This window comes from Uloborus diversus, chromosome 6 (genome assembly GCF_026930045.1).
Source record: "Uloborus diversus isolate 005 chromosome 6, Udiv.v.3.1, whole genome shotgun sequence".
Lineage (NCBI taxonomy): Eukaryota > Metazoa > Arthropoda > Arachnida > Araneae > Uloboridae > Uloborus > Uloborus diversus.
Genome location: NC_072736.1, coordinates 69,723,271 through 69,742,639, shown reverse-complemented (window position 1 = coordinate 69,742,639; position 19,369 = coordinate 69,723,271). Strand labels below are relative to the sequence as shown.

Below are 19,369 nucleotides of genomic sequence, written 5' to 3'. Positions count from 1 at the left end.
TTAAAAAATGTATTATACATATAAAATACATATAAATAAAATGTTATTTTAATATACTGCCTGTATAAAATAATTACACAAATATCAAACCCTACATAGGATCAAAAAATGAATTTTATACATTTTGCAAGGTTCAAGTTAAAACAGTTTAAAAAGTAAAAATTTAAATAAAGAATATGGAAACATTTCTCAATACAAAATTAATACTTTTAATGCTAGATAAAATAAATTTCGTCCAAAAAGGTAAAATCTCTAAAATGCTTAAAATCATATTATGAAAATTTGAAACTACTTCACAATATATAATTCAAAATGCAATTTTAATTTTAAGAGTTCCAAATAAAGTATTTAAGAAACATTAAAATGTCAATTAAACACAAATCAGTAGGATAACGTTCGAATAGGCTAAGCACTTAACCAGGAAAGTTGATGATATTAATAATTAGTGACCGTAGAACATTTTCGTGCAATTGTTTTACCAGTGTCTAATAACCCCTTCTGGTTACAGCCTGGGTTAACTGTTAAGCCTATTTAAAAGATACAAATGAGGGTGTAATGTTACAAAACATAAATAATTTGAAAACAGTTTAGCCAAGTGGTTGGAGAGTTGAATACGGAAGTAATTGGTGGAAAGCTGGAAATTGCTTTAATCTATGCAGTATGGGTCTGGAATGACCATACTAAGTTTTCCCCCTTCTACTAAGTTAGCTTTAGCCGTTACGCCCAAGTTAGTGACAAAAAACACCTGTTTTTTCATTAATGTAGCAATATCTCACAAATTTAGCTCTTCCAATTGCGATACATATAGGCAGATTAATTGTAGAAATTTAAATTCCGAACAAAATGAGTATCTACACTATATATTTTTGTTAAATACTAAGCGTACAACTTAATTTTAAAGTTAGGCTCAAATCATTAATCAAGCACTTCAAGCCAGAAGGTACCTTTCCCACTCCCACCGGCCCTCTCCGGGACCTCCAGGAATAGAACGCCGCAACACTAAAACATGTGGCGGGGCTTTCCTATCTAAGGAAGCAGCTACCCAGGTACGTATTCATCAAGTCGACATACTAGATGTTGCTGAAAACAATTTATTTCATTACAATGTAACAAAGAAATGAAAAATGATCCTGTTTTCAGGCAGAACTCATTTTAGTTCTTAAAAGGAAGTGCAATAATACTCTTAGGTTAATTTCAAGTAGAAATATCCAGAGAAAATGACTCATTTTGAGTGACATAATTTGAATTAGAAAATCAGTATTATGTTCAAGGTAAAAAAGTTTTCCAGTTCACTTTTCCTGAAGTAAATCATTTTTTTAATTTACACAATTTGATGAAAACTTAATAATATTAAATGCTTTGCTGTGAGAAATGGTACTATATAGCTCAATGAGTGATTACGTGAGTGAACTATTTGGGAAAAACGTGACTGACTTGTGTGTGATTTGGGATAAATTATATAAGGAAGGTGACATGATTGAAGTCAAAGAACGTGGAATTCAAAATTTTTGTTGAAAGCAGCCATAATACTATCATGTCAAATTAAGCGAGAAAATGTGTTGTTTTCTATCACCATCTCAAGCATTGTTAAACTTACGCATGTTTTCAAATGTCAGCATATTTTAGGTGACTCACGTATATATACTAAATACTGTTAAAAACTCTTATGCCTGATCTATTATGCCCTTTGTACTTCAAGTTATCGTAATAACATTTTTCCTATGTCTAATGTGTTTCCTGTGTCTATGTTCGCATGTCTAATACTTTTCCAACTACTCTTAACTGTATGTAAAATTACACTTAATTGTGTATGTGTTGAAGAAATCACGCACTGATGAAATGCAAAAGTTGAGCATTCATGGAAATAGGTGTGAATTTTTATTTATCGTCTATCGTTTGTTAAAAAGATGAATATTTTTTAATGAATTACTGCTGACCTAGGAAAAAAAATATCTTAAATAAGAATCGAATGTAATTTCACTATACATACTCTGAGAAACTATTTTTGCATTTCTGAACTAATTTTCTTTATAGTCATGTGTGCAAATTCTTTAGTTTGTGTTTATGTGTCTGAATTTTTAAAACTTTTTAGCTATGTTTCGAAAATTACTTTAAGTTGATGCTTATATTAACTTTTCACTTTTTCTTTTAATATTTGCAATTTTACTCTGTTAGTAGGAAAATAACTTTTTTCAAGTCCAGATGATTGCCATTTGTACTTTAATTCTTGTTGTAATAATACAATATTTATTTAAAAAAAAAATACTAATCTATTCAGAGGTCTGGCCAGAGGATATTTGGGTCCGTTAACGGACCCTTCACAAAAATCCGATCAACCAAAACCTACCTTTCACAAAATCCCGATCAACCAAAACGGACCCTTCACAAAATTCTGATAAACAAAAACGGATCTTTCACAAATTGTTTATTGAAAGAGCAAATCTGAAAGCAAAATAACGCATATTTCTGTGTATAAACGCATATTTCTGTGTATATACCGATAATTTTTGGAACCTTTTTTGAAGTCAAATTAGAGGGATTAGCTTATACAAAATCTGCTAATTTTGCAAAAAAAAAAAAAAAATCGGCACTCTTGCGGTGCTCCTGCAAGCGATAAATAATTGCTACTGCCAAATAAATATAATGGTTGTTTGTTTGTTTTATCACAGCTAATTAGCAGCTGTGTTGTTGTAAACTTTTCTGAAAAGGCATTGGTAAGCACTTTTCTCCCCGCTCATGATTTAATTAACAATAATAATATATATCTGCGAAATGAACTTAGAACTGCAAAAGGATAGTAAGGGTGGGGAAAAATATGATCGCTTCAGATAGGGTTATAAACTTCAAAATTATCACCACTTAGCGTCTGGTGTTGAACCTTTATAATGACTTGATTAGAAAATATTCTCATCATTTTACTAGCTTGTCAATATTTGCGTTTTTACGGTGCGGTGCGATATTTGTTATTTAGGGAGAAAATTATATGGGTTTTGATTTTTCGATGCTAACAAGGATGATTAACTTTAAATAAACTCTTTTAATTAACTTTTTTTTTAGATGTCTACATTTTGAAAAATGCAATCTTTTAACATCCGATAGGAGAATCATATTTTGTTCTTTTTTCGAGCTAACTTCGTTTTATTAGGATGCAAATAAATGAAATTCTCTTTATTTCTGTTAAAACTCTCATTTCAAGTTTTTAAAGCAAAATTCCATTTTCTGTTAAGGGTCAAAAAATAAAATGCTGAATAGATGGTTCATTTTATTTTATCTATTTATGTATTTTATTGATTTATTTATTTATTTATTTTTTTGCTTCAACTGTGTCCACAGATGTTAATGAAATGTTTATCATAGGACTTAAAATGCAATTTTAAAATAATTTAATCAAAAATATTTCTTTTACAAGTCGTTTTTATACTTTTGATTCCTTCACTTTGAGAATTGCGATCTCTTTGCATCCGCTATCGGAATCCGATTTTTCGAATTTTTGATGTTTATTACGCTTTGTTAAGAGGTAAACAATTAAAATAACTTTTTATTTTCGTTAAAATCACGGAATTTATAAGTTTTAAACGAAATTCTGTGCTTTTCAAGAGTGTCTTGGGTCACAAAGTTGAATGCTGAACCCTATTCTGAATTTTATGTTATTTATTTATTTTTTATTACAATTATTTTAAATACTGGACAGAAATATTTGTAGTATAATTTAACATAATGTAGAATGGTAGATAAATATTGATACTTGAGAGAGCGATGCCCCCCCCCCCCCCGCCAAATATCAGAAAAACACTCCAAAATGATATTCTCGACATAGAAGAGGAAAGCACTCAACTTTAAGTTTAATTGATGCAGTTTGTGCCATCTCTAAATTATAAAATTTCGTTTGAACAAAAAAAAAAAAAAAAAAATTTTTTTTTTTTTTTTTTTTTGCGAAATTATTTGATTTTTCACAAAAAACGGACCCTGTGAAAAATCCTGGACAGACTCCTGCTATTGCCCATTTCCTTAAAACTTTGAATTTGTAATATTTTATGCTGATTTCCTAAACTGCAGCTGATATAATACCATTTCTCATAGCAAAACATATAATATTATTAAGTTTTCTTCAAATTGTATAAATTAAAAAATTGATTTACTTCAAGAAAAGTGAACTGGAAAACTTTACACTGAACACTATACTGATTTTCTATTTCAAATTATGTCACTCAAAATGAATCATTTCCTCTGGATAGCTGTACTTGAAATTAACCTATCGGTATTTTTGTGCTTCCTTTAAGAACTAAAATAAGTTCTGCATGAAATAAATTGTTTTCAGCAGCATCTAGTATGTTCACTTGATGACCCGCCATATGTTTTAGTGTCATGGCGTTCTATTCCAAGAGGTTCTCGGGGAGGGCCGGCAGGAATGGGAAAGGTAGTTCTGGCTTGAAGTGCTTGATTAGTGATTTGAGCCTAACTTTGAAATTACGTTGTGCGCTTAGTATTTAACAAAAATATATACTGTAGATACTCATTTGTTCAGGATTTAATCTCTACAAGCAATCTGCCCATATGTATGGCCGTTGGAAGAGTTATTTTTGAGAGATTGTTACTTTTTAATGAAAAAACAGGTGTTTTTTGTCACTAATTTGTGTGCAACTGCTAAAGCTCACTTAGTATGATCATTCCAGACCCATACGGTATACGTTAAAGCAATTTCCTGCTTTCCACCAATTACTTCCGTATTCGACTTATTTTCACTCCCTAACCACTGGCCAAATTAAATTATTTGCATTTATTAAATTTCTTACATGTAAATTGCATTTTATCAGTTGAAGATATTATAAATGTATTCAGATAAATGCAAGTTCAAATATTTTTGATATTTACAATGCAAGATGTAAATTCTTATGTGGATGCCACATGAGAATTGTACCACGGATGCACAAACTATAAAATATCACAAGTACAGCAAAAATACACAGTAAAAAATCAATTTTAAATTTTGAATAAAATGTGTACTTTATTACTATTTTATTCAGAAATATCCCGAATTTACAAATGTATTTTTTCAGCTCTTGTTGCTTTAATGTATTTAATAAGCTATTATATAACTTAAATTAATAATTCAAGTTTTCACACAAGGTTTTTAACTGTTTTGTTCCATAGAAGAACAAACATCATTGAATAAAACTTAAATTGTTTTAAAAATAACTTACATATTACAAAAATAATCCTAAGGAATACATTGAAAAAAAAAAAAAAAAAAGATATATGGTTTTTATGAAGAAGAAAGTATATAAATTGCACACATTACAAATAATAATAGTCTAAATGCTTTTTAAAAAAATATATGTATATATATATATATATGATATTTCTATCAAAACTTTGTCAATGTTTTGCACTAATCAGTATTTCTCATTGAACACATGTAATTTACAACATTTCTTTGCAAGCAGAATTCATTACTTTAATTCTTCATTATTATTTTCAAACATAGATAGGTAAAAAAATTAATAAAAAATATACACTTGGAATTGTTATAAAACTTTCCATTTTTTGTTTCTTTGTATCTCTGCTTTTGGGAAAAAAATCTAGTGCCTATTAAGTGAAGTGACAATAAGTACTGATGCAGCACTAAATTGTATACAAATTCACAAGTTAAAACTTTTTTTACATTGAGCAAAAATTAATACAAACACTACGATAGAAAAAAAGGTGTTCTTTCTGAAATTTACACAAAGAAAGTCGTCAAATATGATTAAAATCACAATATCTAAATATCAAACAAAATGCTCAGAATAAAGATATACAATACAGTCTTTGAAATAAATAGTTGTTTTGGTAAACATTGTCGAATAAACTTTATATCAACATATTTTAATCGGGTAGAAATGTTAATAACAGTGTTACAACTGAGAAGCCAAGCACAAGACAAAGCATTTTCAGCATACGATCCCGCCCTGAATTCAACTCGTGAGGCAGGATTTCAAAGAAAGTGACATAAAGGAATGTTCCAGCTGCCAACCCTTGCAAAACTCCACTAGCAATCAGCATTGCAACTCCTTTTATAAAATCAACAACAAGGAAACCGACAATGATCCCTATTGGAGATGTCAAGGAGAAAAAAATATTTCCTTTTACAATATCACATTTCCTCAGCTTGCTGTTAACAAGATTTAGGCCTAAAGTGAAAGCAATAATGCACTTATGAATCAGTACTGCTACTAAAATGCGAACAACATTTTGAGTTGATGTTTGCAAACCAATTGCTAAACCCTCGAAAATAGAATGTAATGAGAGGGCAAACACTAATAATACAGATCGGAGAATTGAATGAGAACTTAAATCCTGATGAAATGAAATTTCATGATCATGCAATTCCGGATCAGCAGTGATGGATCCATAATTTGCAACATTATTTTGAGCAGGTTCATGAAGATTATCAACATCATTCAAAATCGGAACTTTCTCATCTGTTATGTTCTTGTCCCTTTTATCTTGAAAAGTGAGCACTATCTGGAACGAGATTGAATGAATTAGCAAAAATCATTTTATGAAAACAGGTTGGAAAAACACAAGGAACACCATGAAAGAGACATTATGTGCATAAAAAATACTGACGTTACTGAAAAACAAGGACAATTTTTTTTTTTATTTAGAGGGTGTCGGGGCTTGTCTGACTGCTGGGCATTTTTAAATGGTCTCAATAATTTTAATTCTACTAATACTAATATGTTTTATTTTACTTTATAACAACAAATAACCCCTATAGTCATGCTAATCCCGTAACAAAATAACATGGTACAACTATACTGAACAAATTTTATTTCAGAAATAAATTTTATTGCTATTTTTCAGTGCTGAGTAATTTTCATTCGTCTGTAACTTTTTTTTTTTTGAATGGTTTTAATGAAAAATGGAGTAATAAATTGAACTCCTCTCCTTAAGTAAGTTCTTGTCATAGGCGCCCATATATGGGGACAAGTGGGGGTTCAAGCCCCCCCCCCCCTTTAGAAGTTAGAACTTCTTTGCTTTTAGTAATTTTTTCTTTGCAAAAATCAAAAACATTTCTTCTCCAGCCATTAATGAATACGTTATTAAAAATGTCAAATTTCAATAACTCTAATCTGTACTGAAATTGGTTTCCATGGGGGAAATATCTGAGCCCCTTCCCACTCCCCTTGAAATTTTGCATGCATGCCGCACCCATGGTTTTTTTAGTTCATAATTATTTGTCGCTTCTTTATTTTTTATCACCGAAAAAATGGCATTTCTTCAGACCAAGACCCCAGGGTATGCTGGTCCACTTTTAGAAAACCCACAAAAAACAAAAACTTTTAGAAAAAGAAAAGAAAAATCCCAGTACACTGAAACTTCTATGAGTGATCACCTCTATATAAAGACCAATTTTCTGAGACACCAATTTCATCTTGTATCTACTCAATGTTAAAAATCCTCTAGGAAAGACCACAGAGACCTTTCACAATGACCGGCTAATTGTTTAACTCAGCATCAATAAATGAAGGAATTTTCAGTTAGAGAAAACCCAAAGAGAGAAGGAAAGAAAGCACACACATCAATTACTCTTGGTAACGAAAGTGGAAAGAAACTAGAATAAGGTGGTAAAATTATTCTTTGGAGAGTTTCAAACGAATTCTTTTTGTACCCAGTGTCCCTCTGTTTTGAGTCCCAAAAGAATCAAGGGTCATTTTCCCTAAACGACGATTTTTAGGTCCTTCGCAAAAATTGTACAATGTAAGCTTTTTGAAAAATCAAACAAATGCCAAAATAGTTCAATTACACACTCTTTTGCCTTTATAATAGGTTAAAAAATATTTTTCATAAATTTGCGCCACTTAAAATAACATCTTTTTCAAAGAAATGTGTCACTACCCCTGTGTGTCACTACCTCTAAATTTGTATGAAAACAGCTTTCAGAAACAAAGTTAAGAACAATATAATTTCATTTTTTGAGATTTCAATTATTAAAAACTGCCATCAAGCCTAAAAATGTATTTCTTCAGTCCTTCAGTTTTGCCGTCATTCCCCAGTCGTAACAAAAATAATTTTTTTTAAATAATGACTGGCATCACTTTTATTAGCTAAAACACTTTTATACAGCTGGCAACACTTCTAGGGAAGCCATCTTGAGTCTTTTTAGGATTTCAAAATCAACATGGGCATGTAAAGAATATAGTACAGTAAAAATAGGGGTCGGACCCAAACATCCAAAAAAAAAAGAAGCTAAACCTGTTGCAAATTGTTTATTACCCTCCCAATAAGAACAGGTAAAAAGTCCCACCCCATTGTGCATCTGGTTTTTGGATAGGGGGCATCTAAAAATTGCTATTTTGGGTATTTTTCCAGAATTTTTAGACTAAATTTAAAGTGAGAATATTATGTTATACTAAATTTAAAAGCATGAAATTAAAGGTGTTTGACCCCCAAGAGGGATGACATGCCGCACCAATGCTACAGAGCCCCCCTATCCCCGTAAAACGAAGCAGTACCCCCGAACCCCCCTCCATACATTTCATATGGAAACATTATTTTATGCTAAGTTAAAGTTAGAAATCAAGTATGTCCATCCTCCAAGAGCGATGGTGCACCTCCTCTCAAAGCTACAGAACCCCCCCTCTTCCAAATAAAATAAATCCTCAGCCCCCCCCCCCCCCCACCTTTTATTACAAGTAGAAGTATTATTTCATGCAAATCTAAAATGTATTAAATCAGGACTGTCCACCGCCATAAGAACAGTAGCTCAGATCCCTAAACGAAATTATATACTAAAATATTATCCTTCCCCCCCACCCCCTCTGATGGTGCACATTTGATTAAATGACCAGAAGCATTACGCTGAACTGTTTTTTGCTTTCAAATGATTTCTCCTAAGCTTGTAACAAAAAGTCTTCGTTATCAAGATGTTTTTTGGAATCTATATCCTCAGCAAAATCGTTATTGTTGCAGCTATGTCTAACACAGTTTGTGCATATAATTGAGCTCTTCAGTCCACTTTCAGACTTTTCAAACATTCACTATATCCAATGAACCTCTCAGAGCAAGCACAAGATTTGAGACGCAGAAAGTCTTCTAGAGCAGAAGGCTTGGCTGTTGTAATAGGACGCAGATTATATTTCTGTGGTGCTTTCTTTGCACCCATCAAAAATGACACTAGCTTTCCCATACTTACAAGTGACTTATACATTGCATTGCTGGCATATTTCCTTGAAGTTTAAATATCATTACCAAAAATATAATCAAGCAGGTATCTTCCATCTATTACATATGAGGCAGTGAGAAGCAAAGGGATGTAAGTGGCAAAATTAAAAATTTGGAGACAACCAGTACGAATGGTTGGTGAACCTCTCCTCTATCTTGGGGCAAGAAATGGTACTAGTAGATCTGGTAGTTGCTTCTATACAGCTTGATTTAGAAAAGAAAATCAATGAAAGCCTACCTAGGATCTTATCTTTAAAAGCGTTTTATTCAAAACTTGAAAATGTCCACTTACATCCCTTTGCTTCTCACGACTGCCTCATATATGACAACAGCTGTTCGTTCTCTGATGGTGGATGAACCTTTTGCTTCAGATAATAGCAGTTTAACGATACAAGCTTTCTTTCCTTCTGAAACCAGATTCATCGAATACTGATGGAGGATCAGCGCATAACTCGTACCAGAAGTTTTTAGCAATTTGTTATTCCATCTTTACTGTTCATACCATTCGGTGTAAAAGATGGTTTGGGCTTACACATCTTTACAGATAGTAACTACTTTCGTAACAGAAGCAAAGACATAAATGTTTACCTCCTTTACAAAGAAATGCCACAAAATTTTTTGCCTTCAATATCCTTTGATGTTACTACCCGAACGTTCAAGGTCTCATCGCAACTCACCTTATCATCAACGAGCAATACCACTACCAACTTGAGAGGGAAGAAACTTCTGGGGGCTTTAGAAACGGATTGTGATTTCCAAACTAGGAGACAAAAAGGTGTAAATATTTAGCATTCTATTGTTGTATTGCTCATTGCTCTCATCAAGACTTATTCTATCGTTGAATCACTATAGGTTCTAGACCACCTGAATTTGTCACTGCGATAGATCGTTGGATAGCTGATGTTTGATGTGATCAAATTTTTTTTATCGCATAATGTACTCAAAAGTTTCTGATAGTGTTGCAAGTATATGCCCACATATTTAGCATAATTCACATAACCAGCTGCGTAAAAGAGGTAGCTTGGTGTTTGCAAATGAGAACCCCCACCGACTTAGAGGATGCAGAATTGCAGCATTGCCAGTCTCACTATTGGCAATTCCGGTTTGTCCCACCCTTACGGTGATGGCAAAAGAGTGTAGAAAAGTTGAAGTAAGTAAATCAAGAAGAAGTAGGGAAACTTCGGTCAATTTGGACTTTTTTTATGCTGCACAGGAATTTTGTTTTCCAGCGCTCTAAACAGTTTAATCACTCCAGTCACAAATAATTTGGTTACTGAGCTCGCTTAGATCTTTTAGAATTATCATTCTGATATTACCATATCATTGTAAGGCGTTTTGTACTTCGGAAAAGTTTAAGTCAGGGAAATTTTTTTGTAAACTTCACTGCAATAGTTGATTCTAGAATGTAAATTCAGGGTTACCCCCCCCCCCCCTCAAAGCGATGGCGCACCCCTTAAGTGTGACGGAGTACCCATCCAGAAAAAAAGTCCTTAAAGAAGAAAAAATACCCCTTGGAAAAACTGCCTTAAAAATTTCAGTGATGCAAAGCTGCTCCATGGACAACCCCCCCATTCCTCGCCCCCCCCCCCCGCCTGTGCACCCCTGTTAATTAGAATTTTTTCTGTGAGAGTTTACTATTATAGTAAATGTTTTACTTATAGAGTGGTTTCTGCGAGGTTTGAGAATTTTTTTAAGTAATAGAAATTATTTTTATTTAAATAGAGGATTATTTCGTCCCCCCCCCTTCCCCCCAATACTCGACGCGCAAAGTGCTGGGACTTTTTACCCCTTCTTGCTGGAAGGGTAAGAAATAATTTACAACAGGTTTCACTTTTTTTGTGGATGTTTGGGTTTGGCCATTTTTTGAGCTAATTTTACTGCATTAATAGTGATTTACTTTAAAATCTTGATAAATATTTTTATTCATTGTCATTACCCTATAATTTTTATTAGCTTAAATATTTTACAAAAATACTAAAACAATGATTCAATCTATTTTAATTGAGTTCTCCAAGATAATTCCAATAATTATGATGCATGTGGTCATGAAGAGAGACAAGCTTTCCTTACTTTTTGTCATTCCCCTGTGGTCATTCTCTTGTCTCATATAAGGCATAGGAATGACCAACAAAGCTAAATTTTAGAAGAAAAAGTATTTTTGTAAGTGCAACTTTATTTGCTTATACTTATGATTGTATACTTTATTGTTCCAGAACATCTAAAAGCAGGGGGCTGGATCAGTGTGAGTTATGATCGAGTTATATCCGGAAAAAGTACTGCAATCAAGAGGCAATGGGGAATATGAGGTTGATGAGATGGAACGAGTTGGATATACTAAATTTCACAAGTAGCCAGCGTATGGTGATCTTTGCTTACATAGGAAAGAAGACATAAAATGCAAAATTTTAGCCCCAATACCCTATGAAACACGATCACAGGAAAATGAGTTTTATTAAAAAGATTTTTCATCCTAAGACGTTTCAAACTCTGCACCTTATTTATTGTTTTAATTAATAAATGTTGAAATCATGAAGTATTGTATGATTTTTATTGTTATTCCCCTGTATCAGATTGTTATGCCTCTGTAACAGGTTGTCCTTCCCCTGTAACAGGTAGTCCTTCCTCTGTCGACATAAAATTTAAAAACCAATTTTCCAGTACTAAACATTAAAAATATTTTTGCTGACTTTATTTTATTGATATGAAGACTATCTAGATACAATAAAAAAAAAGTTTTTCAAGGAATTTTTTTTTTTTACATTTTTATGTGCAGAATTATCAGTTTAGAGAAAATGATCCTTAAAGGTGACACATGTATATCTTGCTGCCGGTCAGGCATGGGTATGTCATTGTGAGGTTGATATGGACAGAAGTTTACAAATATAACAGGGACATTCCTATGTTATTTTAGTGATCAGGATCTATTTTAAGCTCATTTTTGAACAGTTGAGAAATAGGTAGGCTCATGCATGGATCTAAAATTTACTCATGGTTACACCAGTGATAAAGACGTCAATTTGTAGCTGAAAGATAAACAAGAAACAAAGTTTTTCACCAAATCAAAGAATCTGAATCGAGCAAAACTCTTCGTATTTGAAAGTGAATTATTTTCTAAATGGAAAAATAATTTTAGAAGTACATTTTATATTAAAAATTGGAAAGATAGAGTAAACAGAACACAAACAATTTTTATTGGTGCTACTATTTCTTTTTGCAAGTTGTAAAACTACCTCTAAGAGCAACCAACCTCTATTAACGACCACTTTTTTCAGGAACTAAGAGCGGTCGCTCCATAGAAGTTTCACTGTAATAGCAACAGTGAATTTGATGAAGACTCCAGTGCTGATTCTTGAGTAAATGTAGATGGTTTTGGCATAAATCGCGCAAAAGTAGCAGTTTGTCAATATAATGTTATATTGATCTTTAACTTTTTTTCATGCTTAACATTAATAGAACGTACTTTAGTTAAAATATTGGATAATATTAAATATTTATCATTAAAATTGTTATAGAAGTTGTTTTCATAATGGGAACCAACGTACCCCATGCTTGCTGCATGTTGGTCCACTTGACATAGTTCTGTACAGTTAATCAATTGAACACTTTCAAAAAAAAAAAAAAAAAATGGAATGATGTAAAAATATTTAATGAAACTCATGGTAGAAAACCATTTATTGAAACGTTTCCAACAATTTCCTGCAATAACGTTTTCAATCCTTCAACTTTCAGAAATCGGTAGGGAATGAAATTTGAACTCCTCCACCTCAAAATCCCCTAAAATTGCATAAAATAGCACATTTTATGCAATTAGATTCTATGATTTCAAAAATTTTTGGTTTAAAATTGTGTTTTTAAAATTATAATTTTAAAATTTTCTGAAAAGACCATCCCCCCCCCCCCCCCCCCGTCTGCCAATATCAAAGGTCATCTACAACTTCATTTAGGAATTCAATCCTCAAAGCAGAATGCTTTTGGATGTTCTGCAACGTAAAATCGTTTGACGAAAATTGTTCTGCAAGTACTTCAAGCATTGTACACGAAAAAACGTGACGTTTTCCACAAATTGGGTGCCAAAATTCAAAATCGTTTCATATAGGTTTTTTTTTTTTTTAACTGGACTGTTGCTATTTATTTATGTGGAAATGAGATATTTCCAGAAACATCACAGCTTTCAACCAAATGACTAATTAAAAAGCACTGAATTTGGAAAATTAGTTGATCATGAAAACTACAAAATCAAAAAAGCTTTAACAAGGTGTTAAACTATACTGATTGAGATTCTCCAAAAATAGATTTTTTGCTTTCTAAAAAAGCAAAGATACAAAATTTTATAAAAATCCGAACCTAGGGGGGCAAACCACATTTTTTTTGGTAAATTTTACATGGCATGAAGGAGCAATTAAAATAATGTTACTAAATAATTAAATTACTAAAATAATAAATTAAAATGAGTTGATTGGGTTGCACGTAATAAAAACTTCAAAATTTTCTAAATAATTGAAATATTTTCTGAATGCAAAGGAGGGATTGAAATCTCAAACAAGACACGCAATTTCTGGCGATGGACGTACAGTGACTCCCAAAAGTGTTCGTACACCTTGAAATTTTGTAGTAAAACCAAAATAACGCAAAAATGAATTCGAATATGAAGTCCAATTTTTTTCCACACCATTCCTATGCCATTCTTAATAAAACCCAGTAGTTTTTTTTTTCAAAATATTACCAGATTTTATTTTTCAAATTTGTCAAAAAACAAAGAGACAGAGAAGAGATACGCCACAAAAGTCATCGTACACTGAAATATTTTCCAATAAATTCATAATTAAAATTATCATATGTGGTTTTTTTTATTATTTTTGCATTGTAAAGATACTATAAAGTCATTTGCCTTTAATTTTTTATGTATTTATTCCCTAATATTCTGCTTATAATTTTTAAATGGCAGGTATGCGTAGAAAACAAAAAACACGATTGGAAATTTGATTTCTTCCCTCACAGTACCGGTAAATTGGTTAGAAATGTCTCTAAATTGGTTAATTTATATCATTCTATAGTGAAATGCTTGATAAAATACTTTTAAGATAGAAATCGGATCGAAAACAAGGTAAGAAAAGGTCAACTGGCAAAGTTAACAAAGCAGCGTGATCAGAGGTTTGCAGTTAAAAAAAAAAAAAAACATGAAAAATACACATTTCAGAACAGAAAAAGTTTCTGCAGAATTGAATGAAACATTTTACATTTAATTTTTACCTAAAATTGTTGGCTAAGGTTTCTGATTAGCTGGATTAAATGAGACCTCTTCCCGCAGAAATATTCTTGTTCGTGCGAAAAACAGTAAGCTTACGCTTTCCGTCGGAAAATCAATGATAAATAAGCTCAAAACGTTTTCGAACAACGTCTTACTTATAGATGAAAATAAATTCAACATTTTGGGTTAAATTGTTGTATAATTGTAAATGGAAGAAAAAAAATGAGGAATTTAATCTTAAGAACTTAGTTGGATCAGTTAATCAGGACGGTGAAGGTGTTCTTGTGTGAGGGTGTATCTCAGCATCAGGACTTGGAAATTTGGAATTTTTTGGCGAAATAATGAATTATGCTGTTCATTTAAATATTTAAAAAAACAATTTTAAACTATTAGCCCAAAATTTGGTAATCGGAAACAACTTTGTTTTTTATCAAGATAACGATAAGAAGCACACGTTCGCGTTTGGTGCCTCAAAATTTGTCCTTAAGCTTAGAAATATCTCCTCAATCGCCAAATTTAAACTAAATGGAACATATTTGGAGATATCTGGTGGCTAGATTACGAAAATACACCATTCAAACGAAAAGCGAACTAGAAACAGTAAGACTCGTAGTGCGGCTGAACACTTACTCAGAAATTGCGCAAAAAAGAAAGAAAAAACAATGAAATCTATTTCCAGATGTTTAAAAGCTGTTGTTGTTACTGCATGATATTCTACTAAATAATAACTTACTAAAAGGTTAGATTATTTACTAATTTTTTGACTTTTTTCAAAGTGTACGAAGACTTTTGTGAGATAAAATTTCCGGCACTTTTTGGTTTTTGATTTTTTAAAAATTAAGTTAAAATGTTTTATTAAAAATTTTCATGTAGTTTTGTTAAAAATAGATCATAGATCTTATAATAAAGTACCTATTCGGAAATATTAATTCTAACCAATCGATAAGGGCATATTTCATTGAAAGTCGTAGGTGTACGAACACTTTTGGGAGCCACTGTATTTCAATGTTGGCATGTTTCCAAAACATACGTGTATGGCCGAAATGGCAGTGGATGAAGATCGATTGGGAAAGTCCTACAAAGGACTTATCGAATTCAACATCTTGAGCTTTCCGCCAAATTATCGTAATTTGCGAGAATTTTAGACTTAGTTCTAATTTTAAGAAATCTGCAAGCAAAATTCTATCTTGAGTTGGAAGACATTTGTATTACATTTGCAGTTTCTACAGATTTTCTGCACCACAAATTCTGCAGATTTTTGGCACTGCAGTTTTTGCAGATTTTCTACACTGTGGTTTTTCTGCAGAAATTTCACTGAAATTCTTGCAGAATTTCTGTAGAAAATTTATCAGTTTTCTTCTCACATTTGAACAGAATTGTTCTACAGCTCAGGCATCTGTTCTGCGATGTAAGTCGAAAATTTAGTTGTGTAGTATTCTGCTTTGGGGTAAATGTGTATTAAACAATCAATCGAAAAATATTTCAAAGTGAAAATGAAAAAATTAAGATCAGTTGAAGTTTATGTAAGTGTGTATATATATATATATAAATCAATTGAGTTTTAATAAGTTATAATGTACTGTACATCAGCTGTACATTTTAAGATGTTTATTTGTGATGTGGAGGTATAAATGCATTTATAAAATTAAAAAGCAGAAATAAAAAGTTTTTGAAGGTTGAAGTCTCAAAACATTAAGAATCATACTGAAAAAAAAAAAAAAAAATACTTGATATTAATGAAGGAAATGTTGACATGAAGTGAAATCTGTTCTTGTAATACAAATATAAATGTGATGATCAGCAACAAGCACTGAACCCATCTAGGCTGTTCCTAGTCTATTTATTAGTCTCCCAATGAAGATTAATGACCATTTTAAAGCTATCTACCCCCTTGCTTATTATAGTCTCTTCTGGTACACTGTACTGAATTACCCACAACTCTACTAAAATACCAATTTATATGACATTAATGTATCCATAAAAACATGCAGAGTGCATGAATATTTTACTATGGGGTGAAATCAATAAAAACTCGAAAATTATAACAGTAGAATGCTTTTAGTCTATAAATCTTCGCTTTGCATGTATATGCTCCAAGCATTTCATTGAGTTTAATTTCTACTATTGTAACATATATAATAGTGTAATCACGTCCAATAGCTTATATTCATTGTTAAATTTTATTACTTTTAAGTGAATTATGATCTAAAATTAGTTGCACCAATGTGCAATTAAAAACATTTTTGGATTTATAAAATTCTAAAGTTAACAAACATTCTATTTTAATTAAATGATTAATTCATAATATATAATGTATTAGAAATATAATTAATTTTATTACACCATAACAATAAATTTACGTATGGATAATCAATTGATTTTTCATTTTGTCCAATTTCTTCTGTCCCTGACTTTTTGCGAAAAAGTGGACGAAATAGCAACCTTGGGTCATTGTCAAAGGGCCAAAGGGGTGTGGCTAGATATTGTTGAAAAATCAAGAAATTTTTTTGGAGTTCTTGCAAGCTTACTAAGTAACTTTTGAGCGATATCCAAATACGAATTTTGGAGGAGGAAATAAACAATTGGCCCAACGTAACCAAGATGTGCTTCTATTGAAAACATGCTTTTATGCTTGTATAGAATTAGAAATTTTATGCTTGCAAAAGCTTTATTTTTAAAATAAAAAGGGAATGCAATTCATATTTTATCTAGTTACTATCAATCCAGAGTTTGCAAACCAAAAAAAAAAAAAGTGTGCACAAAAAACTATATTCAAAGAACAAATTTTTAAAAAAAATTACACTCGCCGAAAAATTAAATATTTATAAATTACATTACAAAATCAGAACTTGAATTTTTAAGAAAAGCCTTAATGTAGCAAGAAAAAGCTTTTACTAAAGGCAGCTTAAAAATTAATCACCAGCTTGAAACAGAAAAAAAAAAGCAGCAAAAATAAGAGTTGCTAGTACAAATTTTTCCCTTAAATTAAAATCTTACTTATAAATCTCTAGTTCAATGAACTCTGCAAGTTAACAAAACTTGATACTAGCTTATATATGCAATTACTTGCACTGGTGTATAAATGCATCTTTCTCTACTGCAATAAAAAGGAAAAAAACTTTCTTACCTGTTCAGTTATAAGGACAGTCAAAAAACCAAAAGCCAATAAAAATTCACTGACAGGAAAATTAGATTCACTTTTCGTTTCTTTAAAGACTAGATTCATTTGCTCTTGGACACCAGGGAAAAGATCCAGCAAACAAGTCGCTAAAAACACACCACCACCAAAACAACTAAGGAAACTGACCACACGAATATCGCCAGAAGTATTTCGAATTAGTCTTATTAAAAATAGTGGTAGCATTGTGAATGCAAACGTTACAATTGTCATGAAAACAGCTGAACCCAATTTTACATACGAAAGCTCCATGCTCGCAAATTTTTTTGGTGTCAGTTTATGAAGCGTAAAAAATACACCAGTAAGTAATCCAAAGTTATTTATTAAGTAATAGAACTTTGATGCCGGTTATCACTTTTCGTATTAACATCATTATTAAAATATTTTTTTAGGAAAAGAAGTGAAAACGGGCGTGTTTTAATGCAGGCAGGAACAAACTAAAAGTAACTAAATTTTTTTTTTTTTTTAAATGGATGCGCAGACATAAGTAGAACTCATACAAGAACTTGATGGGAAATAGCGAAATCTAATGGAGATAAAGCGTTCTATTTTCTATGTGCTTCGTGTGATTAATGTGCTTGATTGACAACATTAGAATGATCATGATTCATGCGAAAAAAGAAAATAGCGAAGTATTCAACCAGCTGTAACTGGTGTGATGCTGACTAATATAAACAATGTCAAGAAGAGTTTATTCACTTCTTTTCGGCATAACGTAGATACTTCTTCCTCCTGGCAGCAGAGCTTTTCGAAAAGAACAATTAATTAACGTATAACTCCAGAGTGAAAAAAAAAATAAATCAGCGAAGCTGTATTTTATAATTCAATAGAATTACAATTTAATGTAGGGATTGTACTCTAAGGACATATTTCGTCCTTGACATCATCGCGCCGTTGTAATGCATCAGGGACTCTTCAGGCGCTTTTTTTCCCTGCGATTCTTTAAGACGAATAGGGAAGTTGCAACCTATTAAATGTTCATATTTTGGCTATTGGATATTGTTAATTGACCCTCAAAACTAAAAAATTCACCATCGCCGAATTTTAAAACACTGTGGTTGATTTTTAATGAATTTTTAAAAATCCACGCGCAAAAGTGCGCGCTTCTGAAACGTCACGAGCCTACGTCACAGGGCGCGAATGGGCAGCCTTCCGCCGAAGGTCCCTTGTTTTCGCTACGAACATTTTGAGCGCGCTGATATTTTTATTTTTTAGGAATTCAATAATCCTTTTGAACACACTATGGAGGCCGGATTCGTTAAAGCACAATCTAAATAATCTTCCTCAAGTAACACCAATGAGATATTCGAATATTTTCGAGAGGATGAGAGGTTTAATGTTCCAGAAACGCGAGGAGTTAAATGCGAGGAGAAAGCCTTTTACGTTTCATCTTCGAAGTCGAATGCGTGACCTTCGCTTCTCCCCTATCGGAAGAGGGGATGACGTCACTTCCTATGCCATTTGACGTCACAAGAGCTTGAACTTTAAAAATTAATTTTAAAAAAACTACTTATCGTATCGCAAAAATTTTTTCACCTATGATGTTCATACATGTTACTCTATCATATAAAAATAAAATTGAAAAATCGAAAACTTCCCTATTGTATGAAAACCGCTAGATGGCAGTGCAGTCGAGGTGCACGTTCAATTTCGCGGTGTTTACATTAGTAGACGCGGGATTTTGTTACAATTTAGTTCCGCGTTTTTCTTTTTTACCTTTATTTCGTGAATATTTC

The 19,369-nt window shown here is 31.9% G+C and overlaps 1 protein-coding gene across 1 annotated transcript; it reads right to left on the bottom strand.

Moving 5' to 3' along the window:
* Window positions 1–5,642: 5,642 nt before the first annotated feature.
* On the bottom strand, window positions 5,643–18,233 carry LOC129224439 (zinc transporter ZIP1-like). Its single transcript, XM_054858894.1, has 2 exons — window positions 17,583–18,233; window positions 5,643–6,504 (listed from the first exon to the last, which is right to left on the bottom strand). Exons 1-2 carry the CDS (start codon window positions 17,883–17,885, stop codon window positions 5,866–5,868), a joined length of 942 nt encoding a protein of 313 aa, XP_054714869.1. The 5' UTR covers window positions 17,886–18,233; the 3' UTR covers window positions 5,643–5,865.
* Window positions 18,234–19,369: the final 1,136 nt, after the last annotated feature.

Bases quoted from the DNA above. Each gene is read 5' to 3' on its own strand.
- LOC129224439 (XM_054858894.1), bottom strand. From the start codon at position 17,885: ATGGAGCTTTCGTATGTAAAATTGGGTTCAGCTGTTTTCATGACAATT. The intron at 6,505-17,582 runs GTAAGAAAGTTT...ATCTCGTTCCAG, and splicing joins CTGTCCTTATAACTGAACAG to ATAGTGCTCACTTTTCAAGA.